This window comes from Cucurbita maxima, unplaced genomic scaffold, assembly GCF_002738345.1.
Source record: "Cucurbita maxima cultivar Rimu unplaced genomic scaffold, Cmax_1.0 Cma_Scf00027, whole genome shotgun sequence".
NCBI classification, from domain to species: Eukaryota; Viridiplantae; Streptophyta; class Magnoliopsida; order Cucurbitales; family Cucurbitaceae; genus Cucurbita; species Cucurbita maxima.
Window position 1 is genome coordinate 2,974,984 of NW_019272043.1, and position 18,293 is coordinate 2,993,276.

General features: G+C 36.5%; 3 protein-coding genes across 3 annotated transcripts; 2 read left to right on the forward strand and 1 right to left on the reverse strand.

Annotated features, from left to right (window-relative positions):
• Positions 1–2: 2 nt before the first annotated feature.
• Positions 3–2,012, reverse strand: LOC111499988. Its single transcript, XM_023151756.1, has 4 exons — positions 1,983–2,012; positions 1,296–1,632; positions 572–681; positions 3–471 (listed from the first exon to the last, which is right to left on the reverse strand). The coding sequence occupies exons 2-4, from the start codon at positions 1,630–1,632 to the stop codon at positions 172–174; spliced, it is 747 nt and encodes a 248-aa protein (XP_023007524.1). The 5' UTR covers positions 1,983–2,012; the 3' UTR covers positions 3–171.
• A 1,273-nt stretch (positions 2,013–3,285) lies between these two features.
• LOC111499966 (B3 domain-containing transcription factor VRN1-like) lies at positions 3,286–6,579 on the forward strand. Its single transcript, XM_023151723.1, has 4 exons — positions 3,286–3,599; positions 5,010–5,601; positions 5,681–5,880; positions 5,976–6,579. Exons 1-4 carry the CDS (start codon positions 3,495–3,497, stop codon positions 6,309–6,311), a joined length of 1,233 nt encoding a protein of 410 aa, XP_023007491.1. The 5' UTR covers positions 3,286–3,494; the 3' UTR covers positions 6,312–6,579.
• A 3,301-nt stretch (positions 6,580–9,880) lies between these two features.
• Positions 9,881–13,631, forward strand: LOC111499967 (B3 domain-containing transcription factor VRN1-like). Its single transcript, XM_023151724.1, has 5 exons — positions 9,881–10,104; positions 11,286–11,946; positions 12,030–12,184; positions 12,275–12,542; positions 13,370–13,631. The coding sequence occupies exons 1-4, from the start codon at positions 9,967–9,969 to the stop codon at positions 12,533–12,535; spliced, it is 1,215 nt and encodes a 404-aa protein (XP_023007492.1). The 5' UTR covers positions 9,881–9,966; the 3' UTR covers positions 12,536–12,542; positions 13,370–13,631.
• Positions 13,632–18,293: the final 4,662 nt, after the last annotated feature.

Below are 18,293 nucleotides of genomic sequence, written 5' to 3' on the forward strand. Positions count from 1 at the left end.
AATACATTTTAACTCTCTCTCTATATATATAGATTGAATCTTCAAGATTGTACAGTTACAGAGCATGGACCAATGACAACATAACCTTTCCAATGAATAAGCCATCTTGACATGTGCAGATCACAACTCATATTGGATCCTTGCCTACAGAGCTGAAGATATAAAAGATTCTCACTGGAACAGATTGGTGATCTTATCGCGAACGTCGGAGAAAAGTTTATAGAGGGAGAAGCGTCTGAGATGGTTAACTTCAAACCAGGAGTCGAGGACTTGGAGGTTCTTGTCTGTCCCTGAAAATGCTAGTTGTATGCCTAAATTGCAGTCAATTGAACCACCATTGTACTTGCATTTGGAGCTGGGAACTGCACAGTCTTGTTTATCCAGGCAAGTTGAAAAATCCCCAGAGCATTTATCACACCCAAATTTCTTCCAGAACAGATTTTGAAGAGTGCTCTTTTGAAATTCAAAAACCTAGAAAGCAATATAGACAGAGACAAGGAGAATAGAACCCTTTGTTACCATTAAGATGGTGATTTTTCACTTTTGTTTTTTCTGTCCTTTGTGGGCTTACCAAAGTGAAACTGGTAATGGTGTGAGCGTTATCAGTAACCATCACTGGGAGAGACCTTGCTGCATACTTCAGCCCAGCAAATGCCACCATATAGCCATCATACGTAGCCGAGCAAAAATCATCACGGAATTATTGAAATTGTTGGGAGGGAGTCTCACATTGGCTAATCATAAGTTTATAAAGAAGGAATACTATTTCCATTAACACGAAATCTTTTGAGAAACTCAAAGCAAAGTCATAAGAGCTTATTACTCAAAGTGAAAAATTTATAGAAGGGTTATTCCTAACCGAAATTTCACATCTACTAATATTCGAACTATTCCATTATTTCTCGTTCAAAGGAAAACATTCAAAAAGTTAGTGACCCACCCAATGATTTGACCAATGGAAATATTGTTCTTTAATGTGTACAATTGTGGGAATTTTTCTTTTTGTTGTCCCTAGTAGCGCCAGCTTTATAAATGCTTCCAACTGCTAACTAGATATGTCAAAGGGCAACATTTTATGCGAAGTTATTTAAAGTTGGTTGGAATTTTGTTTCTAAATGATAGAACTCCCATTGATCCATCATGGATTGACTTATTATAGCACTGCATCATACTTTCATCCATTAATTACCACAAATCAGAGAAAGAAACGAAATCAATGGAGCAAATTTTCAGATGAAAACAGTAATGGATGAACATTTTGTAATGAAACTAACGTATAAATCACAGAGGTACCGGATTGAAGGCTGTGCTATTGATGGTGAGGAAAGTGAGCTGGTCGACTTTAGGCCTGAAAACAGCAAGTTGAGCAACTTTGAATGTCAAAGCCTGACGCTTATCGCAAGGCGAAAACTGAATATTATCCTGAAAGAACAATTCCTTCGACGAAAACACTACGCCAAAAGTAAATCCGTCTGATCTCTGAATCTTCGCATCCAAACAAGGACTGTATACATCGTTCGTATCCGTCCCTTCCGTCCCTTCCGCAACCAAAATCAGCGCCAACGCAACCAAAGCCTCTGTCACTACCATCCACATCGCAGCAATTCTGCCTTCACTTATTCTCTTCATCATCTACCACGATAAGAAAACGCAGAGAATCAACAGAAATAAGATCTCTCTACCGTGGAGTCAAGATAATGCAGAGTGTTTCCGATTTCCGATTTCCGATTTCCAATATTGTGTAAGATCAGAGGGCGGTAATCCCTAAGAACGAGAAATTTGTAGAAAAAAAACGTGGAACGGAAGCGTGATTTTCTTTTGCTTGAGGAAAAAGTATGGAAAAAGAAATTAATTCATACCTGTAAGGATTTGGTGGAGAAATTAAAACAAATCAAATGTAGTGCAGGTTTCCAATTCTTCCAGAAACCATTTGAACAAGAAAAAAAAAAGGAGTCGCAAAAAGAGAGGAGAAGGGCTCTTACCGAACGCGGGAAACGATTATATCCGCGGTCCAGTTGGATCTCAAGAAACAGTTCAAATTAAAACCACTTGGGTTTATCTCATTTTTTAAATTGCAAACTAATGGTTAGATTTCTAAATCTCAAATTTAGTGGATGGTGTCATGGCTGTTTGTTAAGGCGTGATCTATGGCCGTCAAGCTTATTCAAGGTGTGTTGTTTGTGATCGCATGTCAAATATCCCGATCATACTTATCAAAGACGTGTTGTCCATGGTCGCATGCCCCTACCAAACTTTTTTTTACTTGTTTTCATGTTAAATAGACTTTTACCATTTCAAGTTATGTTTATATGAGGTGTATGACAGATCATCAAAATCATGTTTACACTCGCCATAGCTAAAATGCCCCAAAATATACGATAAGGGATGTGCCTCGTTGTCAATTCTTCCTACTCAGGTTATATGCTATGCTATCGAATCTTTGTTGTTGCCTACTTTCTTTTAGTTTATAACAATGATTTCTTTAAAATTGTTTTTAACATATTTTCTTGCTCACCTTTTCTAAAACGTTCTCTCAAACGTGATCCGGGACTCGAGCATAAGTTGATATTGTCTGCGAAGTACCAATTTCACACGGGTGACTTGTTCGTTGGGCTAGAACAAGTGCTACACAATTGTTGTCCTATTATTGCAACAGCGCAATTGTGACACATAGCATCTCAAAAAGTTCATACAACCTCATATAAAATTTGTGAAACACTTATTTTTTATCTAGTTGGTTTTTTCGTGGATGTCTTTTGGGTGTATTAGGTGATGCACTAACTTTCTCTCTCGACCCTTTTATCGGGTTAATGGATAACAAGTCACCATCACTTTTACACTCTGTGCAAGTCATAACCTATCCTCTCTTCTAATATGATCACGACTCTTTCTCCCATTGAAATATTGTCATCCTCAATGATACGGATGTTGGGTACTAATAACAATATTTGTGTAAATTCTTTATTTTCATTGAAAATACTTAAATTAATAACCTTTTCACAGACTAAAATAAAATATTTAAAAATATATAAAAAAAATTAAAAATTAATGAGATTAATAAAATAAATTTAAAATATCAAACAAAATGTTAACGAGTCGACTAGGTGGACCCGGCCGAGTTAAACCGATTCAAACCGAGCCGAGTTGGGATGGTTCACGTGGGCCACGCCTTCCATCGGCTGGTTCAACTTTTAGGTCAAGTTGAGTTTTCTTTTCCCAGGAATGATTTTTTTTTTTTTTCTTTTTCTTTTTCTTTTTCTTTTTTGGACTTTTGTTTTTAGTTTTAATTATTAATTCGAAGAAATGGAATTTGACTGGAAGAAGAAGAATCAGTGGAAGAGGGGCAAGTAGATCTGAGGGCTCATAGAACAGAGTCTCATACGGCGGAGATTGAGGGGAGAGATTGAGAGAGAGAAATCCGGCGAACGGTCGGCCGGTTGTTTGGATTCTTGCGAGAAAAAAATTGAAGGGAGGGCTTTGAATCGTTATGCTGAATGACTGATTTTTCAGCTTTCCGAACGGGCTATCTCAAAAGGAAAATGCCGCGCCCTTATTTCCACAAGCTTGTTCTCTCCTCCACTATCCAAGCTAGGAAATTGGTACGTTCTTGATGCTTTTCTGTTTGATTTTAACGGGTTTTGCTTCCCTTGCTTGTTTTTTGAGTAATCAGCCTCGAGTGCTCTTCTTTTTACTGTTTGTTTCTCAGTTTTTCTTGTTTCTTGTGTATCTCTTGCTGAGTTCTTTCGTGTTCAACGAGTTTTCTGATGGAATCAAGCTAAAACCCAGATATCTGTGTTCTGTTTTATCAGGGAAGAAGGAAAAACAATTGGGATATACTTGGTTTTGTTGATGATTTACTTACTTTTATGTTAGTTTTGATTAATCAAAGAACTTGTTTGGTCGTAATATGGTTATTATTGTTGAATTTGGAGCTTGACCTTTTCATTTTTTAAGCTTATTAATCATGTTTTTGATTCTTTTTGTTAGTTTCAGTAATCTGAATGCATTGGCTATGCTTACTAAATGATTTGCTTCTCAGTAACTTTCTCAATTTTAGACCCCTTCTCTTCAAGTTCTTGCTTCTTAGTCTTTAGGGATGGCATTTTTAGATTTGTTCTAATTTGATATGCATTGTATCATTATGTTCTTATCATAATAATAGATTTTGATTCCTTGGTAATGAGTATTGATATATTTTTCCATTGTTTCTTAGTGCTGAATTAGTCCAGTTTAGTAGTTGGGATCTTGTCAAAAGCAAACTCCATAGGTCTTTTGTTGTATTGTTATTTTCACTGCTCATCATGTTAAGCTTTTGTTATTCTTGCTGAATGTCATGTTAGCTTATTGCTTTGGGATTGTGTGCTTCTCATAATGCGGTCTATGCTATCGCTTATTTTTGCTTGCTTATTTTTGCTTGGTTTTCTTGGCCTAGGCTTTCCATGTTATGCAATTTATCTGTTGGCTGCAGCCACTTTAGAGGATTTTTGTTTTTACAATCATAGATCAATTGTTCTACTATTTCCCCTTTTCAATTAGGCAGCATTTCCCTTTGGCTTTGTGAGATCCCACATTGGTTGGAAAGGAGAACGAAGCATTCTTTATAAGGGTGTGGAAACCTCTCCCTAGCATATGTGGTTTAAAAACCTTGAGGGGAAGCCCGAACGGGAAAGCCCAAAGAGGACAATATCTGCTAATAGTGGGTTTGGGCTGTTACAAATGGTATTAGAGCCAAACACTAGGCGGTGTGCCAGTGAGGATGCTGGGCTCTTAAGGGGGTGGATTGTGAGATCCCAAATCGGTTGGAGAGGGAAACGAAACGTTTCTTATAAAGGTGGGGAAACCTCTTCCCAGTGGACGCATTTTAAAACCTTGAGGGGAAGCTCAGGAGGCAAGACTTAGTTTGTTGAATGGTAATAGTGCTTGAGTCATCTTGTGAATATGTTGGAATGGTGTTATTTTTCTGTATTATCGATTATTTATGTGACGCCGTCACTGCTCTATTTTTGCAGAGAATCCCGGAAAGTTTCCTCCGGATGATCAGGGATGATCTTTCTGCAGTTGCAACACTTACTGTTCCTGATGGCCATGTTTGGCGTGTGGGGTTGAGGAAAGCTGATAATAAGTTTTGGTTTGAAGATGGGTGGCATGGATTTCTTGAGCATTACTCGATAAGGGTCGGGTTTTTGTTAGTATTCAGATATGAGGGAAACTCATCATTCTGTATTTTTATCTTTAATCTTAATACATCTGAGATAAACTACCAATCTGCTGCTCTCGGTGGTAATCAAAGGAACAATTACAGCATTCAAAACCGAATATTTGAAGAAATGGAGGATTATGACATTCCTGAAGCCATTCCTTCCAATCAGCCTTTGAACTCAGGTTTTTTACGAAACAAGCTATTTGGTGATGAATGGAATCTGCACCAATCAAAATCTGCAAGTACGTTGCAATCCAAATATTTACCTACTCGAGATATCGGGGTTCAGTTTAGTGCTGTGGAGGTTAAAAAGTCTGCAGATGAGGTGAGATTCCAGAATTTGGGTGATGATGCTCACAGAATTAAAAAAAGTGGAGGCAAGAAGCGGAAACTTGATTCTAGTATGCTCCTGTCCCATTGTTTCACATTTTAGCATTGTAAATCTATGAATTATCTTACCCAATATTTTACAATCTGTAGGCGAGCATCGTCCGTCTGCTCATAGTGAAGATTTCGGTGACAATCGCTTTAGATTTTATGAAAGTGCTTCTGCTAGAAAGAGAACTGTAACAGCAGAAGAAAGAGAAAGAGTTGTCAATGGTGCAAAAGCGTTCGAGCCCGCTAATCCCTTCTGTAGGGTCGTCTTGCGACCATCTTATCTATACAGAGGTTGCATAATGGTAAGATTTTTGGGTTATTGAAATATCTAATATGGGAGCTTTATAATTGAATTCTGTGAGCACTAACTATGATAGTCTGCACTCTACTTTTACAGTATTTGCCATCTTGCTTTGCTGAAAAGAATCTAAGTGGGGTTTCAGGATTCATCAAACTTCAGACACCCGATGGGAGACAGTGGCCGGTCCGGTGTCTTTATAAAGTTGGTCGGGCCAAGTTAAGTCAGGGATGGTATGAGTTTTGCCTGGAAAATAATTTAGGGGAGGGCGACGTTTGTGTGTTTGAGCTTCTCAGGGTGCGAGAAATCGTGCTCAAAGTTACCATGTTTCGTGTCATTGAAGACACTAGACGAATGGTAAACCCAAATCCTCCCAGCATGATGAATCCACACTCGCTACAAAGTGCTAGCCAAATTAAGCTGATCAGAAACTAATGGTCGACATTTCCAGGTTACCCTATTGTATCAAATCTCTCTCTCTCTCTCTCTCTCTTTTTTTTCTTTATTTGTGGTAGCCTGTTGCTTCTGATCTCTTCTTGTGGAATTGGCTGTTGTTTGATGTTTATAGCTTTTCCAGGATGATTAAGTTGAAAAAAAGATCCAATTAGGGTTTACTTATTAAAAGCTGTATTGACTTTAGTTGTAAATAGATTTCAAATTTTTGTTAATAGCAATCGAAACGAGCGTTAGTTCTTTATGTTGAGCCTTTATTCAATGCTTAGATTTACATTATCTCAACAACTTCAACCTTTTATGGGCGAAGTGATTGATAAGATAGGATCAAAGGAAGTGTTGCTCTTTCTCAGTTGCTTAGGTTTTATGGGATAGTTGCCCCTAGCTATGCCGACGTTGTAACTCGTGGCTACGGTATGACAGACCAAACCACCTTGTTCGGCTAAACGTCTATGAAATTTTACATCGGTTGGGGAGGAGAACGAAACACCCTTTATTAGGGTGTGGAAACCTCTCCTTAGCAGACGCGTTTTAAAAACCTTGTAGAAAACCCAAAGAGGACAATATCTACTAGCGGTGGGCCTGGGCCATTACAAATGGTATCAGAGCCAGACACTGAACGATGTGTCAGTGAGGAGGCTGTTCCCCAAAGGGGTAGGCCCTGAAAGGGGTGGATTTGGTGGGGGTCTCATATCAATTGGAGAAAGGAACGAGTGCTAGCGAGGACGCTGGGCCCTAAAGGGGGGTGGATTTGGTGGGGGTCCCATATCGATTGGAGAAAAGAACGAGTGCCAGCGAGGACGCTCGGCCCTGAAGGGGGGTGGATTTGTTGGGGGTCCCATATCGATTGGAGAAAGGAACGAGTGCCAACGAGGACGCTGGACCCTAAAGGGGGGTGGATTGTGAGATCCCACATCAGTTAAGAAGGAGAACGAACACCCTCTATAAGGGTGTGAAAACCTCTCCCTAGCAGATGTGTTTTAAAAACCTTGAGGGAATGCCCGAAAGGGGAAGCCCAAAGAGGACAATATCTGCCAGCCATGGGCCTGGGTTGTTACAATGTCCATGTAACTCGCGGAGTCTGGTGCGAAATTGAATGACTAGGGGCTCAAAGGGGATTAAAAATTCCACATTGATTGGGGAGGAAAATGAAGCATTCTTTATAAGGGCGTGAAAATCTCTCCGTAGCAGATACGCCTTAAAAAAACTTGAGGGGAAGTCTAAAAGGGAAAGCCCAAAGAGGACAGTATCTGCTAACCGGTGGGGTTGGGCCGTTACAAGAAACCCGATTTAGTCCATATTTTATCTGCATGTTCTTATTTCTGGGTTGGAAGTGGAAACTTTCTCTTCTTACAGTGACCGATCCTTCTGAATACTCTTGTAGTGTACTTTAGCTAGATTAAAGTAGCAGCAATCATTTCTGGGTTCGAAGTAAAACCTTTCTCTTATTGTGATTTCTGGGTTCATTCTGAATGGTCTTGTCATGGGCTTGAGCTAGAACAGAGTAGCAACAATCAAGACACTCAATTTAGGACAGTGTGTTGAAAAGGGAGGAGAGATATTAAGCTATTGAAACTTGTTATTTATAATCTATTTCTGTTCAAGAGCTGAAGAACAGAAAATTAAAGGAATTGAAAAGCCAAAAGCCAAAAGCAAAAGAAAAATTTGTTGGTCTATTAGTTTATGCTTTGTTGTTCAAATATTCTTTATAATCTTAAAGGTTCAAAGAGTCATGTCTAAGATGGAATTTGATGGGATATGCAATAAATTAGTTCATAGCCTTTTAGGGTTCTTGTTGGTTGGATGAATTTTTATCTTAATGATAGTGTTTTAGACCAGACGAATCTAAATTTGCAGTTCTATCGTATCGTTACTTGAAGATTATATTTGTTTAATCTACATGATTATTTGATATGGTTGTTCCGATCAAAGGTTCTTGTCAGTTGGACGAATTTTTATTTTAATGATAGTATTTAAATTTGCAATTCTATCTTATCGTTATTTTAAGTTTACATTTGTTTAATTTGCATGACTACTCGATATGGTTAACCCGATCAAGATGATCAGATAAACATTTCTCAGGTGACCATTTTGTTATGAGTAAGTTGACGTGTGGATTAAATGACTAACGTTAATAAGAGCGAGATGAATGTCAAGGTCTATTTAGTTTTATTTTTAAAAACTTTTTAATTAATAGACATTGTTTCACAATTTCAATCCTATAAACAATTTCTAATATCTCAATAATAATAATAATAATAATATACCAATTCATCTCAACAATAAATTAATCAAGTATTTTATGGCAACCTATTTAATTTATAACCTCATAACAGCACAAAATTACAATAAATTCAAGAACAATAAATACAAATAAGGCTACTAAAGAGTGTACTTTCAACTCAACTCGAACTATAAAGAGCGGTTCGGTTTCGAGTTCGTGTTTAATACCACAAAAAAAAAAAAAACAAAAAAACAATCTGAAGTATAGACTTGAAAAACATCTCTAAGTTAATCAACTTATATTATTTGTTCGACAAATTTTAAATTGAGGATTGAAACATGAATGATTTTCAAATTGAATGTTTAAATCGACTCACAAAAATCAATTGATAGCCCGATCATCGACCATGTTTGATGTCGATGACCGATGGCCAGCAACTACCTCCAACGTTGACAACCAACAACTGTGGAAGAGGAGTTGGTCATGGTTTGCTATCTCTAGTGGACAATTATTATGTTGTGAGAGAAGAGAGAAGTTTTTTTTTTTAAAAAAAATTATTATGTTTATTATTTTTGTTTTATAATTTCCACGTCATCATTAAAATTAATAAAACCTATTTCTCAGGAATTAAATAACTCACCTAATTTTAAAAACTAGGAGACCAAAAAGGTAATTTTATTTTCATAATTTATTATCATAATCTTGCAAAATAAGGTAACAAAAACCTAGAAAATTAAAGACCTCCATTGGTAATATTTTCATTTTAGTTTTTTACTTTTGAAATTTGTATTTATTTTACCGAAAAGGAATTAACATTTTTTAATTTTAATATCTACGTCAAACCCTCCCAACTCTCGGTATTCAAGATCCTTTGCACTTTAAATTCATAGCTAAAACAGTCATATGCGAGACATCCTTAAATCTTGGTGGTTTCTTGATCGTCTCAATCATTTCTCGATCGAGATTTAGTAGACTTCGGCAAAAAATTATGCAACTTGATTGAAAAATATGAATTTCGACTAAAAGATATGAAAATTTTCACCTATTTTCATTAACCCGAAGCGTTTTCTTTTTTAACGATGGAAAACATTTTGACGTAAATTTTCATACATTTAAACAACAAAATTATTTATGTTAAAAGTAAAAGTAGATCGGGTGAAAAATTAAAGTTTTTTTTGGTTTTTTATTTTATTTGGCATTTAATGAATAAGGGCATAAAAGTAATTTCATCTAAAAAACTATATTTAAAAAATGGTCTATTTTCGTAAATAAAAATTAAAAAGGTCCATTTTTGGAATTATTAACTTCATATTTCTCTCTCTTTTCTGGTACAGACAGAGCGCGGGGTTTTGGGTACAAAGAATTCTCCCAGAAACCAATGGAAATTGAATCAATGGTCTGCTAAAAGTTTCCATGGAGAATTCTGTAACAGCCATGGCCGAGTCAAACGAGCAACATGCGGCTCAATCGTTCGATGAAACCTCTCCAGCGAAGAAGGCTGGCCTCTTCTATAAGCTAGTAGTGACGTCTATTCTTCAAGACAAGAAGCTGGTAATGAGTCATTGTTGTTATCGCCTGTATTTTGTTTTGTTTCTGATTAAATCTTGCTTTTATTTTTCTACTGTGAATGGTAAAACGAATTGAAGCCAGAATCATTTCTGGTCTTGAGAATGTAGACTGATTTTTCATCTTCTAAGCTTCTTTTTCTTGTATGTTGCACATTGATGGTGAAGAAATTGAGGGAGAACGCCTTTTTGTGATTGTGTTCTTGGCTGATTTTAGTGTGCAATATTTCCTGGTATTTTTCGTTTGATTGTTTTGGAGGATTAGAGGGGCGAGTGATTCAAAGCCAAATTCTGCTGCTGCATAGAGGGGAGTGAGTGAAAGCAGTACAAAAAAAAGTGAAAGGTGATGAATGAGCATCAATGGCCGAGAACATGATTTAGGCTTTGCAGCTTGAGTTTCTTGGTGTTGATTGATCTTTACTTTTCTAATTGCCATTTAGTGATTCACTTGTTCAATATGTCTGTGCATGAAGCTTGATGTACTGCCAGGACCCCTTTTTTACTATATCTTGTCAGGCTTGTTGAGCTTCATTTGACTAAATTGATTAGGCAGTGACTCAATGAGTGTGAGTTACAAGTTCAACTGCTGGAGGATAGTGTTTTTTCTTCTTTTTTTTTGGTTCTCTTTTTCAATTCTTCCCATGGAAATTCAGTAAATAGGTCGAAATTTCTGGTTTCAAAGAATTTTGGAGGCTGTTTGCTATTGACTTGTTTTGGACGGGGTGAGAAAACCATGATCTTTTCTTTTATCGTTTCTTACAACAATCCATTCAGTAATTTGACTCTAATAATGGTATTAACACTTTAGTAAGTCATCATAGTTACATTGTCCTCTTTAGCCTTCCCCTCAAGATTTTAAAACGCGTCTACAAATGGTATCGGAGCCATACACCGGGCATTGCGCCGGTGAGGACGCTAGGCCCCCAAGGGAGGTGGATTGTGAGATCCCACATTGGTTGGAGGGAGAACAAAGTATTCCTTATAAAGGTGTGGAAACCTCTCGCTAGTAGACGTGTTTTTTAGGAGAAACCCTTGAAGGCAAAGCCCAATGAGGACAGTATCTACTAGCGGTGGGCTTGGGCTATTACACCTTGTTTGAAATTCTGCTGATTGAGATGTTTTATGTTTTTAGTAACGTTTTAACTGATTAATTTGATGTATGCACAGAAAATACCGAAAAAATTTGCAAAGAAGTTTGGAGATGATCTTTCTGATCTTGTTACTCTAGTTGTTCCTAATGGTTACCGATGGGTTCTGGAATTAAAAAGACATGGCCGTAGTTTGTGGTTTGAGGATGGTTGGCATGATTTTATCAGACACCATTGCATTCAAGTTGGGCAACTCTTGGTGTTCAGATTTGAAGGAAATTCCGTTTTCAACTTTTACATGTTCAACCTGACTTCTATTTCTAATGGTTCATGCAATACTTCAAATGCTTCCTGTGAACAAAGCCCAATTGCACTTGGAAAAGAAGCTGAATGTGAGAAATTAGTTGAAATATTTGGTTACAGTTCTCTGGACCCTTCGCATTCTTCGGGCAAGAAGGCTTTTTGTGAGTCTTCAGAGCAGCAGAAATTCCATGGAAGTTCCAATGAAGCTAGCACTAAGAACTTTACGCATTGGTTTGATACACAGAACCTGCATCCTCCAAAGGATTTTGATTATACACTCAAAGGTTTAGATAAGTTGCAAGTTCTAAGGTCAAATGGAGATATTGGTATTCAGTTCAATGGAGATGGGCTCGCAAAAGCTAGAGAGAATCTTGACTTTCAATTCTCTAATGAAATAGAAGAAGGAGCCAGGAAAAAGAAGTTAAAAGTTGAACCAAGTAAGTTCTACAAATACACACAGTTCAACTAATTTGCAGATTCTAAGAAATAAATTGGTTCTTAATAACAAAATTGAATGTAGTTGACTACTACAATGAGCCATTATTCGAAAAAAAATGTGGAAACATCCCACATAAAATTACAAGGATGGCTTTCGGAGTCGAGGAGTTCAAGTTTAGCAATCCTTTTTGCTGGATTGTTATGAGACATTCCTATGTACGCAGAGGGTTCCATCTGGTAAGTCTTTTAGCTCGGCATTCCATTGTGTGATTCTCAACTGTGTTGTGAAACAGGTGATACAAATCAACTGGGTTCCTTTGTTGACAGCATATACCGTCCAAATTTTCTGAGAAGTATCTGAAAGGGGTCTCAGGCGACATCAGGCTTCAGGTTTCTAGTGGAAAGCAATGGCGTGTTCGATGTGTTCGTGAAGGTCCTGGCACCAAACTAACCAGGGGATGGGCTAACTTTGTCGTGGAGAACGATTTGAAAGAAGAAGATGTTTGTGTTTTTGAACTGCTTGATATAAAAGACATCGTGCTGAAAGTTACAATATTCCGTGCCCATGACTTTCCAACAAAAACTTGAATCCAAGGTAATTCGTTTGCTGAATTTGACTTGTGTCATGTAAAGTTTTCAAGGTTGGCTACCTTTCTTACCTGCATGCTTCATGAGATTCTAAATGGAAAATTTAAACACTATAGCTTTAACCTCTACATGTAGTGGAAAATTGTTGAAATTCTTTAAAACAAAAGAGATAACTATTCCAAATAATGTTATTACCCAAATTGCTTATTGAGGACATGATTGAGTGATTCACTTTCATGCCCTTTTAAAATTACTTTTAGTGTGAGCTTCATTTTCCTTTGGAGGTTACTATTATGAACTAGTACCAACGTTTATCGTGGTCTTTGAGTAGATGAACTGTGAGATTCCACCTAGTTGAAGAGGAGAAAGAAACATTTTTTTTGTAAAGGTGTGGAAACCTCTCTCTAGTAGACGCGTTTTAAAACTGTGAGGCTGACGGCGAAACGTAACGGGATAAAACGGACAATATCTGTTAGCGGTGAGACTGGACTGTTATAAATAATATTAGAGCCAGTCACCGGACAGTACGAGGCATTAGTCGGAGTAGGGCTAGACCCTCTCTATAGTAGATGCGTTTTAAAATTTTGAGGGAATCCCAAAAAGAAAAATCTAAAAAAGAACTATATCTGATAGCGACCGATTTTGGCTGAATTTGAGTTGTCTCACATCGCTGGATTTGAGCCGGTCACATGAACTAAATGGATTCTTTGTTTACTTATGCACATTCTATTGAGCAGAAATTATCTCCTTCGTATGCTCCCTTTTGTTTACCCATCATAGATCTGAGAATCATTCTCATATCTGACACTGTCATGACGTTCCCCATTTTTGCAGGAAAACGTGGAAGCCCAGCTGGAACAAATCCAGTGCATTAAAATGCCAATATGTTTAAGTTTTTCTCAAAGACTGATGACAACGAGGTGCCTTGAATACACAACGCCCTGTTGTTGAAGATTATCCTTGTTTAGTCCATGCAGCTTTTTTTTTTTCAAAGCAGGAAGTTGAAGAGTGGTTGAACTTTGAAACTCACAGTGATTTTAGCCCCTCATCTGTACATTCTTCTTTACCTGGAAAAGTTAAAAAGTTGGTTTTCTTATCTGTTAAGCCATGAACTCTCTACCCTTTTACTCAAAAAGTTGAAGAAACTGCAATGTCGGTCCCAACAAATAGTTGGGACTGAAGTGGCAGATGTCGGTGGTCGGAGTAGTTTTGCGACGTTGTAATATGATGCTACCCCAACCATTTTTTCCATAGGGGAGTTGGTTTTACATTTGATAGCTTCAAATGTAATGTTACATGGGTTTCTATATGTATTAAGACCTCTTTATCCTGGTTTGTTGTCGAGTGAGAAAATAAATTAAGAAATCCAGCAGAAAGAGAAATGCCTTTGTCAGGGATTGAAACTCACCGTTATACTGCAACTTGTTACTCAAGCAAATAATACCATTAAGATCTTATTATTGAAAGAGAATGAATGAAGGAATCTAGCAGAAGAAAACGAGAAAACCCCGTTGCCGGGGATCGAACTCCAAGTGACAAGCGAGAATACTTATCACTATACTACAACAACTTGTAGTTATTAGAGCTTCGTTCGTTCTAAACATGTTGGGAAGAACAAAATATACAATCTAATAACTCACCTGTATTGGGTTAGGTTGAGTTATGAACCCAACTTAGGTCATTCGAGTTACTAACCCCAACCAACACGAAATTTTAGGTCAGTTCAAATAATTTCTTCAATCAACCGGTGTTGATGAGTCATTGATAGAGTGTTAATTGGATAAGGTTTGACTTCTACTTTGTTCTTTTTTTATCCTCATCCATTATTGTGTTCTTCTTGACTTTTTGTTATGAATAAATAGACTGAAAAAGCAAAATTCAATATCTAAGTTGGAAAAAGTTGTATAAGCACAAAACCTGTGGGGCTTAATGTCGTGCCCTTTCCACAAAACATGAGGAAAATTGTTCATAGTTTATCCAATTCCATTTGTTTGTGAAATTCCTATCTTCCTATATTGTCAAAAACAATGTTTTTTTTTTCTAAGAAAATGATGATAAGGGTTAGGAAATTTACCATCGTGTCACGAGAATTTGAAAACTAGGTTCGGTATTGATGTTTGTAAATATATTTTTGGTTCATGGCGTTTGATGTTAATTTCTATTTGATTCATGAAATTTCAAAAGAAACACCATAGTCCTCGATATTTGATCATTTAGCTCTTAGTTGACCTAAAAAAAATGCTGACACGGTGGTTATCAGGTTGATTAAACTTTGACCACGTGACAATTTTGCTTATTAGGCTGCTAACATTGTCATTTCTCATTTCTTTCTCTTCTCATTGTGAGATCTCATATTAGTTGAAGAAGAGAATGAAACATTTCTTATGAGAATGTAGAGACTTTTTCCTAACAAACGTGTTTTAAAACCGTGAGGCTGACGGCGATACGTAACGAGTCAAAGCAGACAATGTCTACTAGCAGTGAGCTTGAGCTATTATAAGTGGTATCAGAGACAAATATTAGGCGTTGTGCCAGCAAGGACGTTAGACTCTCAACGGGTTGATTGTGAAATCTCACATCGGTTGGAGAGAGAAACGAAACATTCTTTATAAAGATGTGAAAACCTATCCTAGCAGACTCGTTTTAAAACTGTGAGATTGATGACGATTCGTAAAGGGCCAAAGGGGACAATATTTGCTAGAAGTGGACTTGGGCCGTTACATCTCGTCTTCTTGCAATTCTAGATTAGGAACTTGTTTGTTCGAGATATAGAGTAAAAGAATCATTCACTCGTATTAACTGTTTAGGCATCATAGGATTTAAAGTTAACATCTCCCACTCTCATACATTGTTGTACTAAAAAAACGACTACTTATTATTATGAAGAAGTACTTTAAAAAAACCCGACCTGAAAAGGGCAAAAATGGAAAATAAAAGTAGAAAAGTCTTAGTTCGATGACAAACAAACCATGGTTTGGAGGGATGTAGATGGAGACAGTGGTTCATAAGGCCAAGTCGACCATGGCCACTTTTCAAGGTTTAAATTGTTTGATGACTTTAAGGTCTTTGGTCGGCCAATATTAATATGATCTTAATTTGGCTTAATAGACTAAAAATATTAGAAATTTTTGTAAATATTTCGACCTAACACGATTCCACATAGACCTAAAATAATTAATGTGTTAGTTTTCTAAACCATCGATAGCTTTATTTGAGATATATTATATTGAGGTAACGATGTGTTCGTATATTTACATCGATCTAACTAGGAAGAAAGTTCATATATGATTACATCAAAAGAGCGGTTTTGACAATTCTTTTTTTGAGAATGGTATAAGACCTGTACAAATTGAGAAATACCGAGTAGTACCTCTTCTATATGACGTGGTTCGGAGACGAACCAATGAAAAAATTGGTGAACATGTGACAACCGAGTAAAAGAGGGGTATATAAATAAACCGAGACCACATCTGAATGAGAGCAATCATGAACCTAGGATAACTAAGAAATACTTTAAAAAAAATCGAAAGACACTATCTATACTAACTAGATGTTTTTTTTTTTTTTTTTTGTCGCTTAATCCTATGAACTTCATGATTAATCATGTTGGATGACTGCCAGAGAATTTTGTAGGTGAATGAAAATAAAACATGTCTGAAGAACTCGTGTTTGTGTCTAATTCAAATTTTTTTATTATGCGTCGGAAAAAATACTTGTTTTTTCTTTGATAAAATAAAATATTGTTTATCTTAGAGTAGATAATATCTCAAAAGATATTTAAATATCAAATGAAAGAAAATATATTTAAAAATAAATATTAAAAAAAAAAACCTCAATTATTCATTTGGGTCTTGATAATAACAACTTTATATTAAAAAAATTATTTGAATTTTAAAGTAGATGGGTCCCACCACAAAGCCACATCACCACCCAGCCTTATCATCTTCTCAACCCCTCAATCACTTCAAATAATGCAAAAATGGTCCCCACTTCCCCCATCCCATATTCCCTCTTTACCCCTTTTACAAAAATTATACCATAATTAAAAAAAAATTATAATATTTATTAAGCTTATTAAGTTCCATTAAAAATTTAAATATTAAATTAATAAAAACATTCTTAAACTAAAAAAATAAATATTTTATTATTAATTTTGAATAAAAATAATTAATATTTTCTAAAATACTTTTAGTTTAGAAATTATTAATATTTTTCAACTTTTAAAAAAATTCAAAAATACTTTTATCTCGCGCCTCTTCTTAATCCTTTTAATCAAGCTTCAACTTCAATTTCTTTTGAATTCTTTGTTGAAGATTCTATTAACATGATTAAGTTTAGGGTATGACTCTCATGCCATGTTAGATGAACACGACTCTCTATGATATTGTCTACTTTGAATATAAGCTATGGTAGTTTTATTTTAGACTTCAACAATCGTGGAGATAGTATTCTTTGATTATAAACCAAGTTGGATGGGGGACATTTTTTAAACTGTATATGATATTTTTCATTATAGAATATTCGAAGCTGAAATTGGATGTGCCATTGCAGACCTGTTTTTGAGCAGCTGTCTATATAAATCTCCCTCCAACCATTTCTCATAATCTCATTGCACAATCAAGAACAATTAAAGCAAAAGAAGAGGAAAGAAATGGCAGCAATGGTAGAATCATGGATGAGCGAGCTGGGGAAATGGAAGAACAGAGTCGAAGCTCAAAAGAAGAAGCCATTGATGTCCAAATCCAAGCTTTGTCACCAGCGAGACCTCAAAGAATCCGAAAACAACGTTGTCGTCTCTGCAGATTCCGATGACCGAGAAGCAACCTTGTCGGATTCCACCATTTGTTTGCTCATCGATCGCTTTGCTCCCTTGTGATGCGCCGCCGGAGAAATGGGTTCCTCTGTTTTTCTCTGATCTGCTTCTGATATGATGAATATATATATAGTGTGTAAATGATTTTATAATCGAAATACGGCCGGCGCCGGCGTTGGGTTTAGCCGTCGTCTCGCCGCCGTGTTGGTAAGAGGAGAGAGGAGGAGATGGTGGTGGTTCTTGAGATTTTCCGGTCGGGAACGGTGGCGGGATCGGATGGTTCTAGTTCTACTCTGGCTTTTTGTTGTTGGATTAGTCCCCAAAGGCCAAAACTTTAGTTACATGTACATGTGTTAATAATTTTTAGTAAGATCCTATTTTTCACTAATCTTTAGTACGAACCAATCGAATAGACAGGAGGGTCGGAGTTTTATGGAAGAGAAGTGGAAGGAAAATACGCATTAAGCATTAGAAGTCGAGAATTGAGGCCGACTTGACTAGTTTTTACGAAGAACCAAAGTAAAACAGAACAAACTTTTGATATTATAACAAACAGGAAAGACCAACACTGGTCGAGACCGAAGATGAGTCGACCTCACTTAAGTTGAGATCAAGGACAAGGTCAAGGCTTGTTAACAAATCGTGGACGCCCATAGCTCATGGTCTTCTCAATTCGTTCGTTTCCCTTTATCGGAGGCATTAGAGTTAAACTACGAAAAAACACCCGTTGGTGATTATAAGCTCACAAGAAGAGAATCAATACTCCTCTATGAAGATTGAAATCGTTTCACCATAGTCTCCGGTAATTTCTAAAATCTTATTATACTAAACTCTTTTTTAATGTGTGACATACACTATATAAAAATATATCACTAATATTTAAAACGGTCCTAAGTTTTAGACTTTGTTTTAAAATTAAAAATAGTAATTAATTAATTAATTATA